At 47.8% G+C, this 22,879-nt stretch overlaps 2 protein-coding genes across 5 annotated transcripts; both read right to left on the bottom strand.

Annotated features, from left to right (window-relative positions):
* Positions 1-223: 223 nt before the first annotated feature.
* LOC108164998 lies at positions 224-5,147 on the bottom strand. 2 transcript variants are annotated; one of them, XM_033389450.1, is made up of 6 exons: positions 4,459-5,147; positions 4,253-4,404; positions 3,989-4,202; positions 3,289-3,923; positions 478-2,949; positions 224-374 (listed from the first exon to the last, which is right to left on the bottom strand). In XM_033389450.1, the coding sequence occupies exons 1-5, from the start codon at positions 5,078-5,080 to the stop codon at positions 484-486; spliced, it is 4,089 nt and encodes a 1,362-aa protein (XP_033245341.1). In that variant the 5' UTR covers positions 5,081-5,147; the 3' UTR covers positions 224-374; positions 478-483. The 2 variants fall into 2 exon arrangements, with proteins under 2 accessions (XP_033245341.1, XP_033245340.1); XM_033389449.1 differs by having other exon boundaries at positions 224-2,949.
* Positions 5,148-5,979: 832 nt separating this feature from the next.
* On the bottom strand, positions 5,980-20,462 carry LOC108164938 (glutathione hydrolase 1 proenzyme). 3 transcript variants are annotated; one of them, XM_017300930.2, is made up of 7 exons: positions 20,095-20,462; positions 9,436-9,651; positions 9,258-9,361; positions 8,216-8,879; positions 7,620-8,033; positions 6,874-7,515; positions 5,980-6,804 (listed from the first exon to the last, which is right to left on the bottom strand). In XM_017300930.2, exons 1-7 carry the CDS (start codon positions 20,151-20,153, stop codon positions 6,303-6,305), a joined length of 2,601 nt encoding a protein of 866 aa, XP_017156419.1. In that variant the 5' UTR covers positions 20,154-20,462; the 3' UTR covers positions 5,980-6,302. The 3 variants fall into 3 exon arrangements, with proteins under 3 accessions (XP_017156419.1, XP_017156436.1, XP_017156427.1); XM_017300947.2 differs by having other exon boundaries at positions 8,216-8,495; positions 20,095-20,461; XM_017300938.2 differs by lacking the exon at positions 20,095-20,462 and adding an exon at positions 15,161-15,447.
* Positions 20,463-22,879: the final 2,417 nt, after the last annotated feature.

Raw genomic sequence — 22,879 nt, 5'->3', positions numbered from 1 at the left:
ATTACTTGGGTAACAGCCAGAAGGAAGCCATAATAAAAACCTGGAATTCGACGGGAATGTCGATCTGTGTCATCCCCCGATTATATGTACAAGATTGCCGAATTTCGATCAGTTCGGACATGAAGAAAATCTATTTCCATCTATTTTTCGTCCCCTGGTGGAGTGAGAGAAAAGAAAGAGAAAAGAGAAAGACAGAGAACTCGAATATTTGCGAGACGGAGCTCAGGAATACTATATATTGTATAAGTTACAGGATTCATATGATTACAAATTTACTAACCGACAAATGTAGAGGTAGTTCAGGGAACCTTACTGGCCCATTAATGTTGGTGCAAAGACGGTCCAAGTAGGTATCGACTTATTTCCAGCGGCACCTATTTTCAGTAATTAGTAAAGTAAAGTTGATCATTGGCAATGGAAACCTTATTTCCAAAATATAATGCAATACATTTTTATAGGGGTGAAAAACACACATACTTTCTGCTAAATATGATCATAGTATCCAATTAATAGGATAGTCTTTTCCATAGCTGCTTGTACGAGAGCAGTGGTTATAAAACATATCAAGGCTACCCAGAATACTGAAGACAAGTCGTGGTATTTCTTCGGACTCGGGTCGCAGGACAGGGCCACATAGGATGGCCCAAAGTACTGAACAACAATGCAAATCGTGACAAATATCTTGACTATAAAAATGCAACTGCGCTCCCAGCGACAGAACGAAGAACAGTGCGTTCCGATGCGCCAGGGACCGATGATTGGTTGAAACAGATACCAGCCTCCCATGGAAATTTCCAGTATATGGGCGAAACGTGCGCGCCAAGGGTATACCTCTTTTTCGGTGGTTTTCGCGAAGTAAAATACCGGAGCTGATATGTATCTGGAGGTGTTCGGGGCACCCCTCAGCCATTTATGAATGAGGAAGGTCTGTGTCTGACCGGTGTGCATATCGGTAAGGACAACGGTCCGACAAAAGAAGTGCGGGTATATCCCAGAGTCGTCATGGCCGATCGCGATCTCAGCGGGCACCTGGACGAGCTCACGCTGAATACGGAACGATACTGTGCTGTTTCGCAGGAATGATTTGCAGATTGGGTCTTGGTAGACGATCATTTGCACAGTCCCCTGGGATGACTTCAATGAAACTATGATATTGCCCGACGAGCCGGCATTGAGTCGTCCACCGAAGGTGAGCCGGAGGACGATGTCGCCACGGTAGTACAGCGCTCTCGTATAGTAGTCTGCAACACACAGCTGCCTGTCCCAATGACGTATTTTCTTCATGTGATGAATTATGTATATTACAGTCAGCACGGTTATGAGCACGTACACGATAAGCATATCGTAGTGCCGTCTCGCCGATGGCCGATCCAGGTGGCATTTGATGTTCACGGGCACGGTGATTATGGGCATGGCATCCACATCAAAGTCGCCAATGACATTGCAGCTGCAGTGCACACCCGAGTTGGTGCTTTTGATCATTTCGGGCATGCAGGATATTTTCTGCCAGCTATGCTCGGTGCCCGAGGAGTTCCAGGCTCGGCAGATGTGGATCTCGGTGGCGAACGAGAAGTAGGCTCCGTTCTGATCATAGTTATCCCACGACTCAGATGGATTGGCTGCACGGAGATAAATAAACGCCGAGCGCGCTTCATCGCAGCGATTTCTCAGTAGAAAATTGGTTCTCTGCTCAATGCCGTACTTCACTCGACACGTGGCGCCGGCAACGTCCATGTCCTCCAACTTGGGTACGTTCGTCATACGGATCAGCACGTCGTAGTCTATCTGAGCTCGGATAAATGTCACCTTCAGCACTGACTTGGCATAGATTTCGGTGCGGTACATTCGAACCTCGAACGGGGTGTAAACATTATCGTGAATAACGGCATAGGCCTCCTCCTCGGGTCCGCCAAAGAGGGCAGTTCGCCTGTCCCGTTCGGCGATGTCGATCTTCGGGGTACTCTGTAGCCGCGCGAAGAACTTGAGCGGTTCCAAGAGCGGTGCGGACGGTAGGAACATTGAACTGGTTGTAAAGGCATTTACGACTAGTTCCTGGGTTCGCGATCGCTTCTTCGGGTACCACCAGTACTGGCTGATCTTATGACTGCGCACAGAAATCAGAACTTCGTTGTGTCGCAGTCGCCGACGCAGTTCCCGAAGAAGAGTCCACGAAAACGAGAGCGTGTGCATCGAGTCGGCGGACTCGAATTGGAGACTGCGCTGGTAGTCCAGATCAAAGCTCTCCATGTGGATGGTGAAACTATCCTTTTTAATTAGTCTCGGGCCCTCATGGGGGTGGAGACGACGGGCCGTTTCCATCCCCATATAAATGAGGCAGTTGCTCAGCTTCCAATACGCGTACATCCAGTTGTCCACATGTTCAAGGAGCGGTCGTAGGGACGACAGTTGTTCCAGTCTTTTTCCAAAGTTATTGATGTTTATGCACGACTCCGACTCCGTGAGGCAGTGCGCCTTGGGAATGTACTCCCACTCGGCGTTTATGATGTCCAGCATGTCGCACATATCGCTCGTCATCTGCTCGTAGTATTCGTCCAGCAGAGTGAGATCGTTGCTCTCGACTATTAGCTTGTACGTTGAGGTGATTCTGTGGAACATTCTGGCCAATATAAGAGCCTTCATGTCATCGAGTGGCTGAATGGTGACCACCACGTTCTTTGTGAGTCGCACCAGCTGCGTGAGTTCTACGGTTGACTGCGGCACATGTGCGGCGAGTGTATCCGTGAAAACAACCAGCATTTCCTTGGTTTTGATCACTTTGGATATTAGACTCAACATAGGATAGGCCTTCTGCCAGTCTGCATACTCCAGCCAGTGACGCACTCGAGCCAGATGGTCAGCTATGACCTCGGACTCCTTTTCTGGAATGGGTATTGTCTGGACCCAGACTTTAAGCTCAACATTTTCACAAACATCAAGCTTATCGCATATCTGTGGAATGGGGGATAACGAATTTTCCTCATAATCAAGTTAAAATTACTTTGTAGGTGGGAGTGAGAGAGTGCGTAGGGAGAGAGGACCAGAAGAAGCGAGAGAAATTATACAAGGAGGTCCACCTACTCTCTTTCGGGGCTTATATTACACTCTGCATTATTTTGACGACATGTTTGCTGAGAGAGAGAGAGAGAGAGAGAAGTTTGCTGTTCTACTGCGCCAAATAGGACCCGAAAAGAGAGCGCGTTGCGGGAGCGGACGACCTTGTTTAAGGTCATCATGGCTTGGCTCTGATGCCCCGCGGGGTATGCAATGGAAACAGATTACAGTACATACCTTTACGAAAACCTTACTCGTTGGAATGAGTCGAACGACCATCTCCCGATTCGACTGCCAGTCGATAATGAGAACGCGGCCGACTTCCACACAATACCGAAGGGGCATGAAGCGAGCTTGACTTCTCTGGCACTGGATCATGAATAGTGTCTCAAATGCATAGCCATCTCTCGGGACTATCGTGCACTTGGTGTCGGTGGGGCCAATGTTTTTCTCCAAAAATATCCAGTCCTCTCCATAATAGTTGTAGCTCGGGTTGTATAGATGGGCTGCTTCCACATTGAGATGTATGCTAACGTTCTGTTTCTTCAAGTCCTTTTCCGTATAAATAAGTCGGTTTGCATGTCCCTCTACTGGCAGACCATCCACTAGCCACTCCCATTTGGTAATGTTCTTGTTGCCAACGCCCTCGCACTTGCCCCTCAGGTGGATGGGTTTTCCCGGATAGTACTTGTTCTCCTCGCAGTTCCGAACGCAGGCAACCTCCAGGTTTATCAGATGAGGGGAGAGGGCAAAGTCCAGTTTCTGCCTCGAACTGGCGGTGCGGATGGGATCGAAGGCGGAACGTATCAGCAGTACTACGTGGAGGGTCTGGTTATTCGGTTGGCTGTACGGTGGAATAATAATGCGATCTCCTGCGGAACAAAGTTGTATACAATATAGGAGCAGAGCGTTCTTGGACCGTACCGTGAAGTCTTACTTGTGCCCATATCTTTCTTACAGACGTTCTTATGCTGCTTCATTTTGGCGGTACACGACCACTTGTATTCGAGGTGTTGGGGTCCTTCCCGGGCAAGCGAAAGATCCTTGCTGAGGCTGCCGCTGATTGAGATGGTCTTACCGCGGAAAACCCTCCGGTAATTTCCGCCTCGAATAACAGGAAAGAGTCGTTGTGACGCCAAGGAAAGATAGCACTAAATGCACTAGATGTTCAACAGGACAGCCACAATAACAGAATAATTACCCGAGCCACAAGTGGTATGCGGCGTCCCACAATTTTGGCGTTCAGCCGCACCAGAACTATGCGGCTCAGATGCGATTGTTGGCGCACGCTCAGACGATGCCGCGACAGTTTTATCTCCGGCCTCAGGGTGGCCCCCAGGAACTCCAGTAGTTCTGTGAGTACAAACAATGTATCCACAATAACGTGATCCCGAAGAAGGAACTTACTCGCATCGGTACTGTCGTGGAGGGTCCAGTGATATTGGATGAAGGTATCCATTGGGCAGAACCGGGAGAAGTTGGCTCGCAGGACAATTTCCTTGGATGTCTCGTAATATTGGGGCCGATTTGAGTCGAAGCAGCTTGGAATGTCGAATTTAGGCTCGCATGCATTGCCCTGCATTAGCTTGACAATCGTATAGGTCTTTGCTGTCACCGCATTGTCGTACAGGCCCTCGGTTGTGATGATCGCATTGATAAGGAAGTGCCCGCTTTGAAAGAAGTTGACTCTCGACACATGAAAGTGACCCTTCACGTAGGGCAGATCCTTTTCTATCTTCACATCATAGAAGTCGAGTGTCTCCCGCAGGTTTGCTGTGCGATACCAGGCGAAAGCCCCCTGGTGCTCGCTCACGTTTGTCTGGAAGAAGTCAACCAAAATCCTTACTTTCATGGTGACCCTAGTCGTGAACCACGCCTCTGGCAAGGAGTCCAGGGTCGTGATTATATTTGCTCTTCCGTAGGCATTGTACCGGTTAATAAACACATGAACATTGAACTCATTCGTCGAATTCGCGACTACTACAGTGCACAAACAGCTTATAAGAAAAATCAATTGTTGCATCAACATATTTGAGAGCCAGCAATCATTGTTTGTTTCAGGAACAAACAAATGTCTTTCCAAATACTTGATTAACTTTTAAGGCATTAGCTGCTTTGTGTGCCCGAAAAGGGGTCGATCAGAAAACATCGGTAAGGTGGTATTAGCTCGGGACACACACTCAATCGATTGGTACCAAGTGTGGCATCACTATATCTTGCAAAAGGAGTAGCTTTTCGAACATTTAGTATACGGGGGGTGCCAAAGAAAACTCTAAAGTTTTTGACTTGACTCCCAATTCTCCCAGGATCATGATCATCGTGAGGGCTCATTCTTCGAAATACATTTGTAACAGTGTGATATCGCAGTAGTCTTCTAGTCTCTGAGATCTAGGCGCTTATCGGGACGGACGGACAGACGTGGCCCTACCGACTAGGCTCTTCATACTGATCAAGAATATATACACTTTATGGGGTCTGAAACTCTTTCTTCTGGGTGTTACACACATTCAGTTCTACCACAAATCTAATCTACCCCTATACTCATTTTGAGTATCAGGTATACAAATTTTGACTGCAAAAAAAACAAGAATTCTCGAGGTCAAGGTTTGCCAGAAAGTGGAAAAGATTGGAAAAGTGAAGGAATATTTTTTCTATTGGCGGAGAAAGTCCTCGTATGTTTTATCGTTTTTAAGACTTTATTTCTATTCAAACTCGTTAAACCTCTCCCTCCGTCTTATCGATTCAGCAAAAGTGACCCCTTGAACCAGCTCCGATCTGTGGTTTTCTTCCGATCTAGTTCCCGCATAGTTCTAGTTATACGAAAGTTGTTTTGGAAAAAAGTCACCCCTAGCCGTGACGCTTTCATGAGTGATTCCATGGGTTATTTTGCATGCACATTCATTGAAAGACGACAAGTTTTGTATTTTTTGTGGTTTTTGTTTTTGTTTATTGTTTATTGTATAAGGTAGTAGTTAGGTAGTAGCATATAAATTTATATAACGTACGATATACATAGTATGTAAAAAAAGACATAGCTAGCTTAAATACTTTCACTTGATGCTGCGGCTGATCTTGACTCTGATCCTGATCCTGATACTGAGCCCCATCCATCCACTTCAATTTCTCCTGCTCCTGCTCTTGCTCATCTAATCTCAATGCGGTGTGTGAATGTGTGCGGCTGTGTGCGAGTGGGTGGGGAGGGGGCGGAGACGGAGGCGGAGGCGGAGGCGGAGGCCTGGGTGGGTTGACCTCTAGAAGCCGGCAACACCGCCACGCTTGCGATGGTCGGCATTCGCATAGACCGCCGTTGCATTCCTCGCTATGGCCGTGACAACCGATGTTAGGGCATTGTTGACCGACTTGAGGACGTGTCCCCGCTTGGCCAGGAGCTGCAGCAGCGGGTCGGAGAAGCCGCCCTGCTCGTACTCCAGGACATCGGGCATGAGCTGGTGGTACAGGCGCGGGGCATCTATCGCCGTCTTCAGATCCTGATCGAACCACAAGACGCGAGCCAACACCTCGACCACAGCGGGAATGATCCGAGCGCCGCCGGCCGCTCCGAGAGCCAGACGAATCTCGCCTGCCTTGTCGGCCAACAGGACTGGGGACTGCGAGGACATCGGCCGCTTGTGGGGTGCTATGGTGTTTGCCTGCGAGGCGGGCAGCCCATAAAAATTGTTCTCCACGGCGAAGTCGTTCATGCCGTTGTTCAGAACGATGCCAGTCCGCGGTCCAATCAGGCCCGAGCCAAAGCTGCGAAGGAGAACGATCAGCAATTAAAATACGAACCGAATAGGGAACCTGAAACCGATGCGGACTCACTAAAAATTGACGGAGCTGGTCACCGAGACGGCATCCCCGTTGGGGGCCAAGACCACAAGATGAGAGGTCCCATCGGGGTCACCATTGCTCCCGTACTGAGCTCCGTAGGCCGATGGACCCTCCAGCACGTGACTGTCGTTGATCTTGGCGCGGTTTTGGGCTCCGAACTCCGGACTATTCAGCTTGCTGACCAGCTCCCGCACATCGATGAAGTGCAAGTCGCCCAGCTCTGAGCGATGGGCGAAGCCAAACTTGACGGCCTCGGCAAACCGATGGAAGGTGCGGGCACGCAGATCCTCAGTCGCCAGATCGTCTTTGGTAAAGTTGTAGCCCTGCAGGATACTAAGCGCATGGGCCACCACCGAGCCCGAGCTGACAGGTGGCACCACGTACAGCGTGTCCTCGCCCAGCTCCATGGTTATCGAGTGGACCACGTCCGCGGAGTAGTACTGCAGATCGTCGCCGGTTACAATGCTGCCCAACTCCGTCAGATCCTCCACCAGCAGCTTGGCCAAGGTGCCGTTGTAGAAGTCCAGGGGCCCGTTGTCTGCCAGCAGCTTGTACGACTCGCAGAGCTGCTTCGGCGGCTTCACCACAGTTCCAGCAGCATGCGGCCTGCCTGTCTCTTTGTTCAAGTAAATTCTGAGTGCGAAACAGATTCAAAGATCAGAGGTTAAAGAGGTTAGATTAGCCAGAAATACGATTCTGAGGCTAGATCTACATTTTAAGTGAAGAGTTTTACTCACTGATACTGCTCCTGATCCTTGATATTCGACCATGTTTGGTTGAGCGCCCTCGCCATGTGCTTGGACACATGATAGCCGGTCTCGCAGAGCTTGAGCGATGGTGCCACAAGCTCCGCCCACGGGAGCTGGCCAAACCTGGAGTGCGCCTCATGGTAGCCCATTACCTCGCCGGGCACCGCGATGCTCAAGGGTCCCTTGAAGGACTGCTCGGGACTCTTGTCGAAGATGTCCGGCTCGGCCGCGTAGGGTGCCACCTCGCGGGCATCGATGGAGGTGGCGTGCCGCTCCTTCCGACTGTACACGTTCATCAGGAAACCGCCGCCGATTCCCATGCTCTGCAGCGTGAGCAGGCCGTTGCACAGGAGCCCGGCGATGGCCGCGTCCACAGCACTGCCGTTCCGTGATAGTATGTCGCTGAGGAGAGGGGAGACAACGAATCAATAAGCTATAAGTCCCATCTGCCATAATGCATCATTAGTCTGAACGGAATCAGCGATCTTTAGTGATTCGGGGGACTACGAGCATTGTACTCAAATTCTAAGCCATGGGAGCCATCCCATTGGATTTGGCCATGACTTTTGGCCTCGATCTCTCACCTGCCGATCTTGCTGCACTCCAGGTTGTCGGAGCTCACGGCCGCCTTCTGGTAGACACCCAGAATGGAATCGAACTTCTCGCTGGTATCGATTTTGACCTGATCCGCGAAGACAGTGGACAGTGTGGGGGCCGCTGTCGCCGACGTTGAGGCGGCCACATTCGGCAGTGTGTCCTCTGCCGGGGTGGTGCTGCCGCCCGGCGACCCATCCAGCAAATTGAGGTTGCCGATGGGGGTCGCCTCCTCCGGGTCCTGGTCCGGCTGTTCCTGCGGCTGCTCATCTGTCAAAGTAAATGTTTTAAGTGTCTTGTGGCTAGGATTGCTTTCTGCTGTTGTGCTTTCTGTTGTTGTGCTTTCTGTTGTTGTTGTTGTTGTTGTTGGTTCTATTGTTGAAATTGTTGTTGTTGTGGTTGTTGTTGGTGGTTTTGTTGTGGTGCTATCATAAACCGTTCTTGCTGTTGGTGCTGTTGCTGTTGCCGTTGCCGTTGCCGTTGGTGCTGTGCTACTTGCAATTTCTGTTGCTTCTGCTGTCGCTGTCGCTGTTGCTGTTGCCTCTGTGGTTGTGCTTGCTGTTGCAATTATTGTTGCTGTTGCAATTATTGGTGCTGTGGCTGTGGCTGTTGCTGTTGTGGTGCTGTTTCTATGTGGCGTCGATTTGGGCCAGTCTTCGTTGTTGTAGTTGCAGTTGCAGTTAGGTGAGGTTAGGGTGTAAAGTTTTACGTTTTGGTTTTTTTCATGTGAATACTTTTGGGTGCCACAATAGAAGAAATTATTTTGAGCTTGATTAAATGCCTGGTGCTTGGTTAGGATGGATCGGAACATGCAGAGAAAGCAACGATAACGATAACGATAACGATACGAATACGAATACGAAAGAGTCAGTTTTTCTGTCTATCGGTCTATCAGTCTGTCTGTCTGTCTATGTCTGTGTCTGTGTCTGTGTCTGTTTATGGTTTAGTTTGCCTTGGGTGTGGAGTGACTTGTTAGCTGGGTGTGATTGGCTCGATCCTGCTCTCCCTAGGACCCGTACGATCTGTACTCACCACTGAAGCAGAGGCTGATGATCACGTAGCTGATCAGCGCAATGCCAATGAAGCAGATCAGCACAATGGTCAGCTTCTTCATCCAGGCCAGCAGCTTGGCTCTCCTGCGAAAAAGGAGCAGAATTAGTTGCCTCTTAGTACAGCCCCCGAAGCCCCCTCTACCCTCTTTCCAACTTACATCTGCTCGCGCCTCGCCTCCTCGGCTGCGGCGGTGTCCTGCATCAGTTCACCGCCATTCTTCTCCTCGTCGGAGTCCAGGCCGCTGGCCGACTTCAGGGGAATCTTGTTCATGGCATCTTCGTTGCTGTGGTGCACCATTTTGTGGGCATCTGCTGTGGCTCCGGGTCCAGTTCCTGTTCCTGTTCCTGTTCCAGCCGATGCAGCTGCTGTGGTTCTATGCCGGAGAGGGAGAACAGAGAGCGTCAGTCAGTCAATCAGATGTGTGCCAGCGCCCGGGAGTATGCAACAGTTTTCGCCCGCAGGCCACAAAGCAAACTGAAATCGCTTTCAGTTCGCAGTCCCCCATCGGGCGAAAACAGTCCCCCACCGCCCCTCCTCCCCTCCCCTCCCCTCCCCAACCGTGCTCAGAGTCTTTCAGCAATCGACAAACGACGACGACAGCGACGACGATGACGACGACGACAGCCCTGTCGTCAGGCAGGATGTGGCTTATACATATGTATGTATTTATGTGTACATATGTATGCCCCTGTGTGGCTGTCGGCGTGCGTGTGTGGGTGGGTGAAAAAATGGGTCAGGCACACGTCAGCGCCGCAGTTGGCAGAGCGGCAGAGCAGCAGAGGAACAGAAGCAGAAGCAAATGCATTTTCCTGCGCTTTTCATTTGTTGTTTCGGCCATAACCATAATTGAATGTTGTGATTGCAACCTTGCGTGGTCGTTCCACGGGAGGAAGTGGGCAGTGCCGATGGCTGGCTGGGCGGGTGGTCCGCGGCTTCGTGGCTTCGCGGCGGAGTCATTGCACTCAGCAATTGGGTTAATTGCCACTACGGCGGAGCCATCAAAGCCAGCACGCTGGACCTTTGGCTCCGGACTCAGACCCAGACCCGTACCCGTACCCGGACCTGGGCCACGCGGTAATTGTTGACGCTGCAGCTGCCCGATAGACTGCTGCCGGGAAACGGTGACGACGAGTGACGACACTTGCTGTGGAGGAAAGCAGCCCATACAGGGTGTGTGGCAGCCTCATAGATCGAATAGATCGTTGGCTGTTTATACCCTTCTGGCTGAAACATGTACAACCAATTCAGAGTTGGCTTACGAGCGAAATTGAGCTTTGAGCTTCTGGTCTTTGGGGATCTACTTGCAGGCAGCACCCTATAATAGCCATCGGTTTTTGTGGCTGCTGTTAGAGCTTGTGCAACTTTTGTTGCATGGCATGGCGTGGCATGGCACGTGGCAGGCATTTGTTGCATTTTTAGGTCAGCTGCATTTAATTTCATTTCGTTTTCGTTAAATGGCCGCCCGCAGTAGGCTCGCAGTGGCCAGAACCAGCCAGCAGAAATTACATGGCAGGCGGAATGCGATTTGGGTTTACCCACCATTTGGGCCCACCTGCCTAATCCTCCCATAGTCCTATGAAAAATGGCACATTGAACCATTGCATTGAGTAGCGCGATGGGATGATGCCATGCCCTCCAACAGTGCCCCTTTTCTCGCTCTTTTCTCGCCAGACCTCGTCCGTTACTCGCATGTCCAGAAAGGTGACGCCTGTTTCCCAGGATTTCCCAGCAATGGGCCAGTTTTAGGTAAGCAATTGGTATTTTTCTACTCTCTCTTTGTATTCTTCATAGAAGATATTGCTTTGGATATTCTTTCTACTACACTCTTTCTACCTTTTGCTTCTGCCTCGTCTGCCTTCCTCCTTCTCTGATCACACATATTTATGTATGTCTGCAGACGTCTGCTGGACGGATGTTTCCGACGGTTTTGGCGCATGCGCAGCGCCCCTAAAGACAAATTCGGACCGACAACCGATTGAAAATCGGAATTGATTGTCATTATATGAGCTACGTGAGTCGACTGATTGATGGCCAGCTTCGAAAAACTTTGAAATTAATTATACAAATGAGAAATGAGTAGACACTGAGAGTTTTCATTCACTGGAAATATGCTGTATATATATGTATGGTATATGCATATCGGAGTCCGATATCTTTGTGGTTTCATGGAGTGCCGGATCTTGGCTTTACTCTCATCTTTTCCGACTGTTTATCAGAGCTTGCTCTGAATCGGCAGAGGCAGAGGCAATGGCAGAGGCAGGAGGCAGAGGAACAGAGGTCATCTGGTACAGTGCGAGAAATACGACTCAGCATGCGTTCTGGGTCTCAGTTGTCTATCAATTTTCGGGCCTTTGCATGCGATCTATAATTGTGTGGAGCGAAAGCTTTGATTCGGTGAGGCTAGACCTCATTTCCCTATGATATTTCCGCGCCGAAAATATACATATATAATTTCTAAATAATTATGCCATAAAAGAGCCTTCGATTACCAAGTCAAGTGGCGGCGGACAGAGACGAAGGGGCGCCGCCAAGGGCCATAGCCATAGCCATAGCCATAGCCATAGATCACGGTCGATCGGGCATATCCAATGGCACAGAAACTCAATTTGCATTTCGGATCGAAACGTTTGGGTGGGGGGCAATTAAGTCAACAACAATTTGACAACAAATACAATTAAAATGCGCGAAGACGAACGCAAATAAATCAAATTTGGAGTGAAAACAGAAGGGAGTGGGGACACACACACATGGGCATACATGCAAGTATGCATGTATGTACATGTGTGTATCTATAAAAGACAGGTCCGAACGATGATCAATCCGGCGAGCCGAAGACATGGCGGGCTGGGATAGGCGACCCACTTGCATTTTCAAATTGCAAAGCATAAAAATGTTAATGTTTGCTTTTGCTCATGCTCATGCTCCTCCTAAACAACAAGTACGAGTACTAGACATACACATGTGTAAGAGTATGTGCCAGGCCGTGCACTGAGAGACACCAGAGTGACCCCGTTTTCGGCCTTATGGATGAGTCAGCTCGGAACTATTTGTGCACTGCCTCCGAACAATAGTACTAGGCAGCACCCCCGCTTGAATGGATTAGGTTCGTTCCAGGGTTCGTTCAGAGGAAACAAAGATCAAGATAGGAGCACCCTCTCTCTACTCGTCCCCAGAACGATAAGACGATAAGAAGTGAAACAAATCCCCAATGCAGATGCAGACTTGCACTATCTTCAGAGACTTCTTTTGGTCGAAGAAGCCATCGAAGCCAGGCTCAACCCAGTCACTGATCCAGAGAACCGATTTATGGGGGACGACTGGAAGTGATAAGGAATAAGGGGAATAAGGGCCCAGCAAGCAGCTCGCATTGAATTCATCAAACAATGATCTGCCTTTTAGAGCAGAAGGCAATAAGTAGCGTGTTTGTTGCCCGAGTTGCCTGAGTTGATACTATTTGTGTCGTGTTGCTATTGTATTTTGACACATTTCGCATCATTTCCAATCCAATTCGTGACAGTGCAAATTGATCTCGCCCCAAAGTTCAGGGCCGTTTCCACCAGAGCATGCGGGTGCATACGAGTGTCTATTGTACGAGCGGTACGTACACATATGGGTACTTCAGATAGACACAGAGTGTGGGAGGGGGGGAGTACAGATTAGCCGGCAGGGCCATAGTCAGTGGAAAGTGTCGGGCATTATAGTATCTGCTCCAATACACATACATATTTATGGATGTACATATGCATAGATAGATGGATGGATGGATGGATGGATGGATGGATGGATGGATGGGTGGGTGTGTATGGTTGAGGGAGATCGGGGCGGAATAATGCCTTATGCTGCTGTTGATTAACTTGTCAGCAATCAGCAACCTCGACAGCAGCCTCAGCGGCTTCCCAAAACGAGACAGCGTTTAGCGTCCATTACTGTTAGACTAAGTGGCCCAGCCCCAGCCCGAGATCCAGCCCCAGCCCCAGACTCTGGCCTGGGATAGCATTCAAGATCTGTGGAGCAATTGAGCCGGGTCTCAGAATTGAGCTTGATAAAGACTGCACTTGCTCTGAATGAATCTGAATCTCTTCGGCGGTGCCGAGGCGTGTTAGACGTCAACTGTGAAGTCTTGGGGGACTCTTTGATCCCCCCAAAGGATAAATGTTCTGTTTCCCCCCTTTGCTTCTTTCGTATACGTATACTCTTAGCAACACACAAAAAACTCGAACAGTTGTCGGATTTGGATGTGGCACTTATTAAATTACCGCACGGGATTACAGTCCCCAATAAAAAATGTGGTGCCGTGAAATGGTCTTCCATCTCAAATGAAATGTATGGACAGCGAATAATGCTTTGGATATATACAATATATATGTATATATTTGTTCAACTGCTAGATATACGGGTATCTCTCGATGGCTTTTGGTTTTGGAAATGAATTTCTGCTTGGCAAAATCGTCCAAAAATGAGTCAAGAACGGGAATAAGACAACGTACATATCAATACGATTACTGGACATATAAATGTATCTATGGATAGCGGTGATTGCTTAAGAGAGGGTAAGAATACTAAGAATATACTGAAAAGAGTAAAAGAGTATTTATTTGGAATTCTTGAAAGGAAAACTGATTTGCAACTAGTACTAGTACTCGTACCCAAGAACAGAGTTTTAAGCGACTAAATCATTACCATATATAGTATTTCTTAACGGAAGAACTACTCCGCTCCGATCTATAGTTTTGAACTCCTACAGTATTATATCATTGCCCAATTTCATGGAATAAAATATTGACTTTCATCAATCATAGGCGTTTGGGAGAGGGAAAGTATTTCCTGGATAGTTGCCAAGTAAAAGTCTTTATCGATATTACAGATTTCCCATCTATCCCAGCCCATCCCATCCCATCTCATCTCTTTTCGTTCATTCCACTCATTATGGGACATTTTCCACTTTTCTTTTCATTTCATTATATGAAACAAAGAATTTACGAAAGTATTCAAGAATTTGACAGATTAGCGTCTCTCACACACACACTCTCTCCTTCGTATCTCTCTCTCTGTTGCCCACTCGTCTAGCCCCACCATCTCCGATGGCCTTCAGGAACGGAAACCAGGAGGAATGAGTGCATCTCAACAAGTGTGCCCGCTGCTCCACGCATTTGGCGGCATTATTGGCGTCTGGCATTTATTTGGTTTTCATTCTGCTGTTTTCTAGATTTTTTGTTGCCACTGCTGCTGCTGCTGCTGCTGCTGATTTTCTGTTTTCAGTTCTCTGTTTTATTTTGGTTATTTATAAATATGCTTAATAATTTCAAAACGAAACGAAAAGCACACACAGCACCCGGCAGAGCAGAGCGAACCAGAGCAGAGAGATGGTAGCCCTAGACTTGGACTTGGACTTGTTTTTTGTTTTTGTTTTTCTTCTTCTGCTTTTGCTGCTGGTGTCGCCAACGTTTTTATACCCTTCCAGAGGGTACTATGACATGGGAATATTCCAACCCATGCCCATAACCCATAAGGATCCCTTCGGCCTGCAACTTTCCCTACTAAAGACCCGGCCACAAGACCGCATATCATATGACTGTAGCATCGTCCGATATTTGTGCAACGATAGGGTCGCAAGTGTATCAAATGCGATGATAGTCGATTTCCTTCAGTTTTCTGGTTTCAGGTGGGCGGACCTGGCGGCGGATGCCGGCCCAAGAGTCAACATACAACAGAAATAAAACCTTTTTTATATGTTTCCGTTTCATTTTTTTTTTTTTTTTTTTTTTTTTGCAATTTGATTTTACTGGCCTGATACGCACACGCACAACAACAAAATTTAATAAAAATAAAAAAAAATAAAACAGAATCGGATATGTTGTGTATATAATGTGGTTTTTTGTCACCTTTTGGCGTGGATTTTGTTTGGATTTATGCGCGGTGGTGCTGCGGTTTTCAAAAACGCGCGCGTTTCTTGCACAGCGCACTATTCCAGACGCGTGAAAGGCACTCGCATTCTCCTCGAGGTGTACATATGTGCGTATATATGTTATGTGTGTGTATCGTATGTGCTATGTGTACATATGTTCTATAACTTTTCTATGATTCGCAATTTTATTCTTTTAGCCGTTTTGTATGCTGATTTAGTCGCGTGTCGCGTCTGCGACGTCGTCTGGTCAACTGAATTAAGAACGGGACGGGTTCGCGGCCGAGGCCGAGGCAGAGGCAGCCTCTGCGATTCGTCTAGCCGAGTGGGCAACTTCGTCAGACTCTGCGCCGACGCTGCGTCGCTGCCTGCTGTTGGTTTTTTTGCTGCTTCTGTCGCTGGTGCTGCTGGTGCTGGTGCTGCTGCTGCTGTTGTTTCACTGTTGCTTCTATGCTGCACTGCAAATTGTTGCTGGCGTGCGGAAATCACGAAAATTAGGCGACCCCGATGGACACGACGCGACGCGACGCGACGCAACGCATTGAGCTCCCCCCGATTGTCACTTTGGAGGCGTGATTGCCGTTTCAGGCGGAGGAAAAGGCTGTGCGGCGACCAACCAACCACCCACCCACCCGCCGGCAGGCCATTAAAAGCAATTTGTTGACAGTGACACACAAAAGTGGACGCACACAGAGTGTGAGAGTGAGAGGCGCCCAGCGAAGCAAACAAATCGTACCGAAAATGATAACGTGGTAGGAATACTCGTGTGACTGCGACAGACAACTCCATGACATCATCACATCATCGAACTGACCACAATCCATCCATCTTGATTGCTGTACTAGATCCGCTGGGAAGTGCAGTACCACCAGCCCCCGTTGGGACGTTCGATTACCAGAAATGTTTGACAGTTCATTGCCAAAGGCCAAATGTCACAGAGACAAGATTAAATAGTAGATTACTTAAATGCACACACACATACATACATACATAGAGGGGTGGCTTTAAAGAGTATGTGTTCTGTTGTTTCTCGTGAAAGTTTGGTCTCAAGGGAAACCTCTCTTAAAGTGTTTTCTGGTAAATCACAGTTCTGGGAGGAAATGTGTTTGATAAGAAAAACACTAGCCTGAGACCGATAAGTTTCCATACTCAGATGTAAATAGAACACCGCTAAACCGAGGAGAATACGAGTATAAACTTCTCTATTACGAAATTCCTTACGACGAGGTTTGGTATACAGCCGAATTGATTTCCAGAGCACAATAATTCTTTATTCTGCACAAACGCAAAATAGTTCTATATTAGATGGATGTTCGACTCTATATACAAAAGCATTGGGTTGTCGTAGTCGACGAGAGGGAAAAAAGCGAACGGCAAACATTTGGGCATAAACTCGAAAGTCGTTTGAATGCACTTACTGACCCTTTCCTGCGGATAAGGCGTTATCTACACACTTTAATCGTCCTCATTCCAATATAAGATCCACACCACATGTTCCGCATCCATTTGGTTAAATGAGCTGTAAAATCGCTAAATGGTGGACACTCTGCCCTATCAAACACTGACCGTTCAACGGCGTTAAAAAGAGCACTGCGGGAGCACTGCTCTGCCGGATCGAATACTGGAACTACTCCCGAGACCAGAAAACCTGCCTAAATCGTTCTGAGATGCCTCCTGAATCGGGCACAGGGTTCCTTCCTATCTGTTCCGAGTCTTCAGCTTAGTCACTGGCTCCACCCACTCATACTCCTTCCACGACTGGAAGTTTATGGAATTGGCTGGAACACTGGAACAGGTGCAATGCGGGTACATGCGTATGTGTATGCGTATGCGTACGCGTATGTGTTTGTGTTTGTGTTTGTGCCAGCAAGTGGGCAGGTCTGCGCATATTTTTGCATATTTCTCTGGTCATCACATCCGCTGTACATGCGTGCGTGTGTGTGTGTGTGTGTGTGTGGAGGCACGAAGATTTCCGCTGCAGTTTGACATTTTGCAGTGTCGGGCCCGATAAGACGCAGATTGAACAGCGGAGCAGACACACGCACACACGCACACATGCACGAGCATGTGTAAATACACGGAGGATGATCGTGGATGCGTGTCAGAACAGATGGCGTGCTGGCGCCCGCGAGGGGCGCGGCGCGGCAGGCCAGGGGCAAGCGTGCAATTTTCCAGCAGCCACGGACGACAAACGCAAAAATTGAAATGTGTGTCAACAAATTGCACAAATTATCAGCAGTTGTGGTACAGTTAGGAGCCACTCCAGGGGCAGCAGGGAGGCAGAGCGAGAGAGACAGCTAGTGCACTTGACACGAACTCGGATACATCATACGTATGTACGTATGTACGTACGTATGTACGAAGGTAGGTGGGCGGTATCACAATCCATCAGCATGACAATGGGCTAATTACGGTTCATACATCACGAGAAATGACCTGCCACCGACTGCCGACCGTCGACTGTCGACGGCCTCTGGTCTCTGGTCTCTGGTCTCTGGTCTCCCCCCCTCTGATTGCCCAGTCGATTGGCACTCTTTGACCGGTTTATCCCACTGTGCATCACAGACCAGCCAGCGGAATGGACTTCCATGCTAAATCTCTGCCACTGTCACTTTTCGTCCATCTGTGTACGGGTATGGGTATGGGTATGGATATGTGTGTGTGGGCGGCCGGCCACTGTTGAAGACCCCAAACAAACTCGAAGTTGAATGGAATCGAACGGAATGGAATGGACTTTAAGTTTGCCCTGGGGCGGGGGGGAGTGCGGAAAATACTACGAGTGGTATAAGAAAACTTACAGGTAAACACAAATAAACAAGAATAAACATTTGGGGTATTCGTCAAGTGAACCTAAACGCGCTCCCATTATTCAAATTTTACTCAAGAAGGTAGGAATTTTGACTATACGATACATACCTGCACTTCGGAAAGCACCTAGGAAAGCCTCAACCAAGATTTTGGAGGAACGAAGATCCTTCGTGTAAGTTCAGGATAGCAAAAGAGTTCTTTCTTAACAAAGACTTAACAACAAACTACGAAAAGCTACAGTCTAAGATTAAAGTTATACAAGCGGATCAAAGGAACAAAAGGAACCAACTCTGACCCTATAAACCCTATCCCATACCATATAGCACATTCGCCAATCGTCTGTTTTCCCAGTCTCTGTCTCAGTTTTTTTCTGATCATTGTAATGTTGTCTTACATAACATTATCAAATTTTATTAATAGACAGATAAAATTATGTAAGGGCCAAAGCGGTATCTCTGGCATCAAACCGAATCTTTCGGATAGACTTGTGGCTCCATAACGAGCATACGCTTGGGAGCATTTTCTAAATACTGATCAGTGGTCACCCACTGTGCCTTCGGCTTGTAACTCCCTATCGAGCGTGTACTGTATTCCATACGAACGTATGAACATACATATGTACATATTTAAGCATTTATGTAGGCGGAATCCCCAGCGACCTGCCCATCAATGGCCATAAGCCGAACCCATTCGAATCGTTTGTTTTATTTTATCATAGGTGCGAATGCAGTCAGCAGCAGCGGCAGTCGATGCCGGGAAAAAGACATTTATCAATACATTTTGGTGCGTTGGCTGATGTCGGTTTCCACTTCCACTGCCACTGGCACTGGCACGCCGACGTGATGACAAAATCATTTACCGAATGCCCTTGGGCTGCTCCACGGGACGGGGGCGAGGAAAGCATAGTCTGCTGGGAAGCTGGGAAAGTGGGGAACTGTGAAAGTGGGGAACTTGATCAGCACTTGCCACTAATCCCCTTCGTCAATTGGGGCACTTGGCATACCCATTAATTGGTTGGGGAAATGTTTTGCTCTTCGGGCTCTTGCTGTTTGGTTGTTCATTTTTTGAAGTGTGCTCCCCACATTCTGTTGCACTTTCATGTGGCATGCCCCACCCTCAATCATCCTGCAACTATTTTCAGACTGTCTGACACACATTATGATGGGAGAAACGGAAGAGGGTCCGAGGCAGTATGTGTTAAAGAAGGCGGGCTGGCAGTGGAGTGTAGAGGAATGCCAGAGCGATGGAAGGAGACTTGTGGAGCAGGCGCAGGGGCAGGTGCAGGGGCAGTCACTTGTTTACATTGTTCGGCTTCTTGTGGGCTACTTTACAGCACAGCATGTGACCCCCTCTAACCGCACACGATCCCAACCCCACCCCCACCCCCACCCGCAGTCGCAGGTTCTCCTCAACCAAATCACAAACAATTTTCCCTGTTGGTTTTCCCCTTCTTTGCATTTCCTTTTTCATCTTTGATGGATTGTTTAGCGGTCCATGGAAATCGGGAAAACTTTAAGTTTGAACATCCCCGAAAATAAAACCATCCGCCTTTTGTGGGGTGCGGTACTCTTTTCTCTATTCTGTACTGCACACCTATCTAATCGGATGTAAATGTAAACAATATTGAAACAATTTGATCTTTGATTACCTTGAATCCGTTTGAGCGGAATTCAATTCTATTTTTTCTGTTTCTTTTTCTGTTTTAAACACTGCAGATGTAAACATTTTCGGCTTGAATTGTGATTTTGATTTGCCATGAAAACAGCTATTCGACGGTTCTAAAAAGAGAGCATACATACTCGTGCATATGTATACGAGAATAGTATATTCCCAAGGAATTTTTTATAATAATAAAAATTATAATAATAACGCAAGTCTGGGCTACTGTAAAGCCCAAGACTCGTACAAATTTTTGTTCATTTTGTTCTCCCCTTATTTTTTAGTTCTCCTTATAGAAAGACTTTATTTTGGGCAACAAAAGCTCCCTAAGGAATATGTACGTACAAAAAATTTCTTCGAAATATTTCTATATTTTTCCGCCCTTTTTTTCTGATTTTTGTAACTCCGAAATTTGTTTATTTATTTATTCGGGAATTCTGGACTTACGATTGCAGTGTGGAAAGGTTTGTGGCTGAGGCTCCAACGCCGCACGCCGTGGAATGCATTGTGCAACTTGTTCTTTTTTTCCTCCTTTGCTTTCTCTCTCTCTCTCTCTCCGTGGCTGTCAGCACAATCCGCCAAAAATATATATATTCACGCACCAAACAGAAACAAAAAACGATTCCACAAAATAGACCAACGGTTAATGATCAAAATGAGGCTGGAACACGGCTTGGGTTTTACTCCGGGGTTGGGTTTCACTGGTTCGTTGCGGTTCGGCTCGGCTCGGCAGGGTTCGGCAGGGTTCGGTTCGGCTTAGATGTTGCGCATGCGACTTGAGCGACTTCTGCAGCTGCGTCTGGCTGCGGCGGCATTCGCGACGTTCGGCGGCTGACTGAATTCTCTGTTACCGCCGAGGATGCCCGCCACGGGCGCAGCAGCAGCGCACCAGCAGAGCAGCAGCAGCGCGGCCGGTCGGGGCAGAGGATGACGCTGCTGCTCCCAAAACGAAACCATTCCATGGAATGAGATGCCACCTCATATCCACACCCACACCCACAGCCACAGCTATATCCAAATCCACCACGTGGGATGGCCAATAGTTGCTGCGGCTATTACGGCTGTTCCCTCAGCATAAACACACAGATACGATAGACCAGTACCTGAATACTATATCTACCTATACCCATACCCATACCATGTGCGTACAGATCTACTATACAGTGCGGGATGGTTCTCTAAGGCAGGTGATTCTTTATTTGGTTTTTTTTGGGCTACACATATTTCAATGCTATAATTAAATATAATGCCGGTACTTAATAGTAGTTCTAGCATTAGGCATGACGAAGAGTACTTGTACTTACTTGATGAGTCGCTTAAGCATCACTGATCCTATTAGATCCACTAGAAACTTTACAGCATTCTCCCTTCCGCTTTGTATATCCAATTATGAACCGTTCAGGGTCCTATTCTCGGACTATAACTGCTCCTCCTCCCGCATTGTGAAGAGCAGTTAACTACCTTCTTTTTTTATTGAATACTAGGTAATAACATTCCTATCCCTGCATCAATGTTACATCATAAGTCCAACATCTATGTATCTTTCCTGGATCTACCAACCTCCTGGCATTTCTGAGTCGCTTTGGAGTCGCTGGGGCCACTTAATGGCGCATAATAATAAATTAACGATAAATAAGGAATACAAATTAAATTTTACAAGCGTAACTACAGCCAAAGTCTATGCAATCATCAAGATATTTCATTAGGAACGAACTCCATTTCAATTTTCGACTGGGGACCGACTTGTGCACGTCGTTAGAGACTGTGCATTTTATTGTTAGATTCTAGGGACCGACTAAGCTGCCATAGGCATTGGGCAGGCCCGCCATAGCACAGCTTTCTGGTTCTTCATGCAACATATCGGTATGGTATAGTCTTTGCTACTGCGCTTCCAAATGCGGTATATCCCAATAAGTATAAAACCGATTTTTAATGTGAGAGTACGAGTATGTAAGAGGACAACTTCTAGCACAATTCGGCACGGCCAAAACTACTTTGTTAGTATTAAGATACTACTCGTAAGAGCCCTTCAACTGAGGGATGTCGTATGTACAGAAATGGGATGTATGAGGTGCTCTGAAACAGCACCACATGTTATCGGTCACGCTGTTGGTTTCTGGTTGGAATGAATCACAGGCCAGACCGCTATAACACATCCATCCATAAAACTGGAGGAAACCATGACCGAAGCAACAACAACACAATGAATCTAAAATGGCCTGGCCGACAGACAGGCAATAATATATGGCCAGAGACTATACTTATTGCTTATACTATATAGACGGACCGACGGACCGACAGATGGAATGTCTGCTCATTGGAAATTACAGAGAGTAGTTTCAATATTTCTTCCATATCTGAGTGAAGGTGCAGAACTTTGTTAGGGGAACTTGCTTTTTATCTACAAGATACATATTGAACCAAAAAACCGGATGAGATTTGTGGACTGTCACAGAAGGCTATGCCCCTAGGGGTAGTGTCCATCTCATCCCCTCTTTGTCTACGGCCCTGGAACACCTATACCTATACGTCTGAAAGTTCTAGCAAGATCTAGTGCCGGCACTTGTTTGTTTACACTCTATCGAGGCGATCGGAGTCTTCCCCTCCCTCTACCTCCCGCTCTCTGGAAAATGAAAAAACCGAAAAAAAATGTAGGAAAGTGCTATGTGAGATATTCCAGCTGGCCGTGTAATAAAGCGCAGCAGGGCAGCGACGGAGTGGGGTATGGGGGTACGGGGGTGGTGATGCTATCCCCCAGAAAGTATGCCTATGCCGGCCTGCTCCTCTGCGGTGGAGGCACTTATGTACTTAGATCCGAGCGAGATGTGAAGTGAAGAAGTCGCCGAAACAGACACTTTCCCACTTGACATTGACGCGCCATGCCGCGGGAGGAGGGACCCCACTTGAGTTGTGTGACCCGGCCTTAAAATCTATCTCCTTCGAGGCAGCTCGTAAAAATCCATCCCACAGATACGCGCACTCGCGCAAAGACAGGGCAACACATGACGGCGCGAATCGAGGGAGTGACATCAGTGGCAAGCTTTGGCCCGGAATATTTTTGCTCGTTTCATGTTTAAAATTCGTTAGACAGAAAAGCCGAAAGCCAATGGAATTGGCCAATTCCAAAGTTGTCTTTCAATTCATTTTCAATTGGCACACAATTCTCTACGCCAGACCGAATCGAGGGCAATTCGTTCGGTCTGAACGAAGCCTGGATACCCTCTGGCAATGG

The sequence above is a fragment of the Drosophila miranda genome, chromosome XL (assembly GCF_003369915.1).
Source record: "Drosophila miranda strain MSH22 chromosome XL, D.miranda_PacBio2.1, whole genome shotgun sequence".
NCBI classification, from domain to species: Eukaryota; Metazoa; Arthropoda; class Insecta; order Diptera; family Drosophilidae; genus Drosophila; species Drosophila miranda.
The sequence above is the reverse complement of the archived record's forward strand: the minus strand, read 5'-3'. Positions and strand labels throughout refer to the sequence as shown.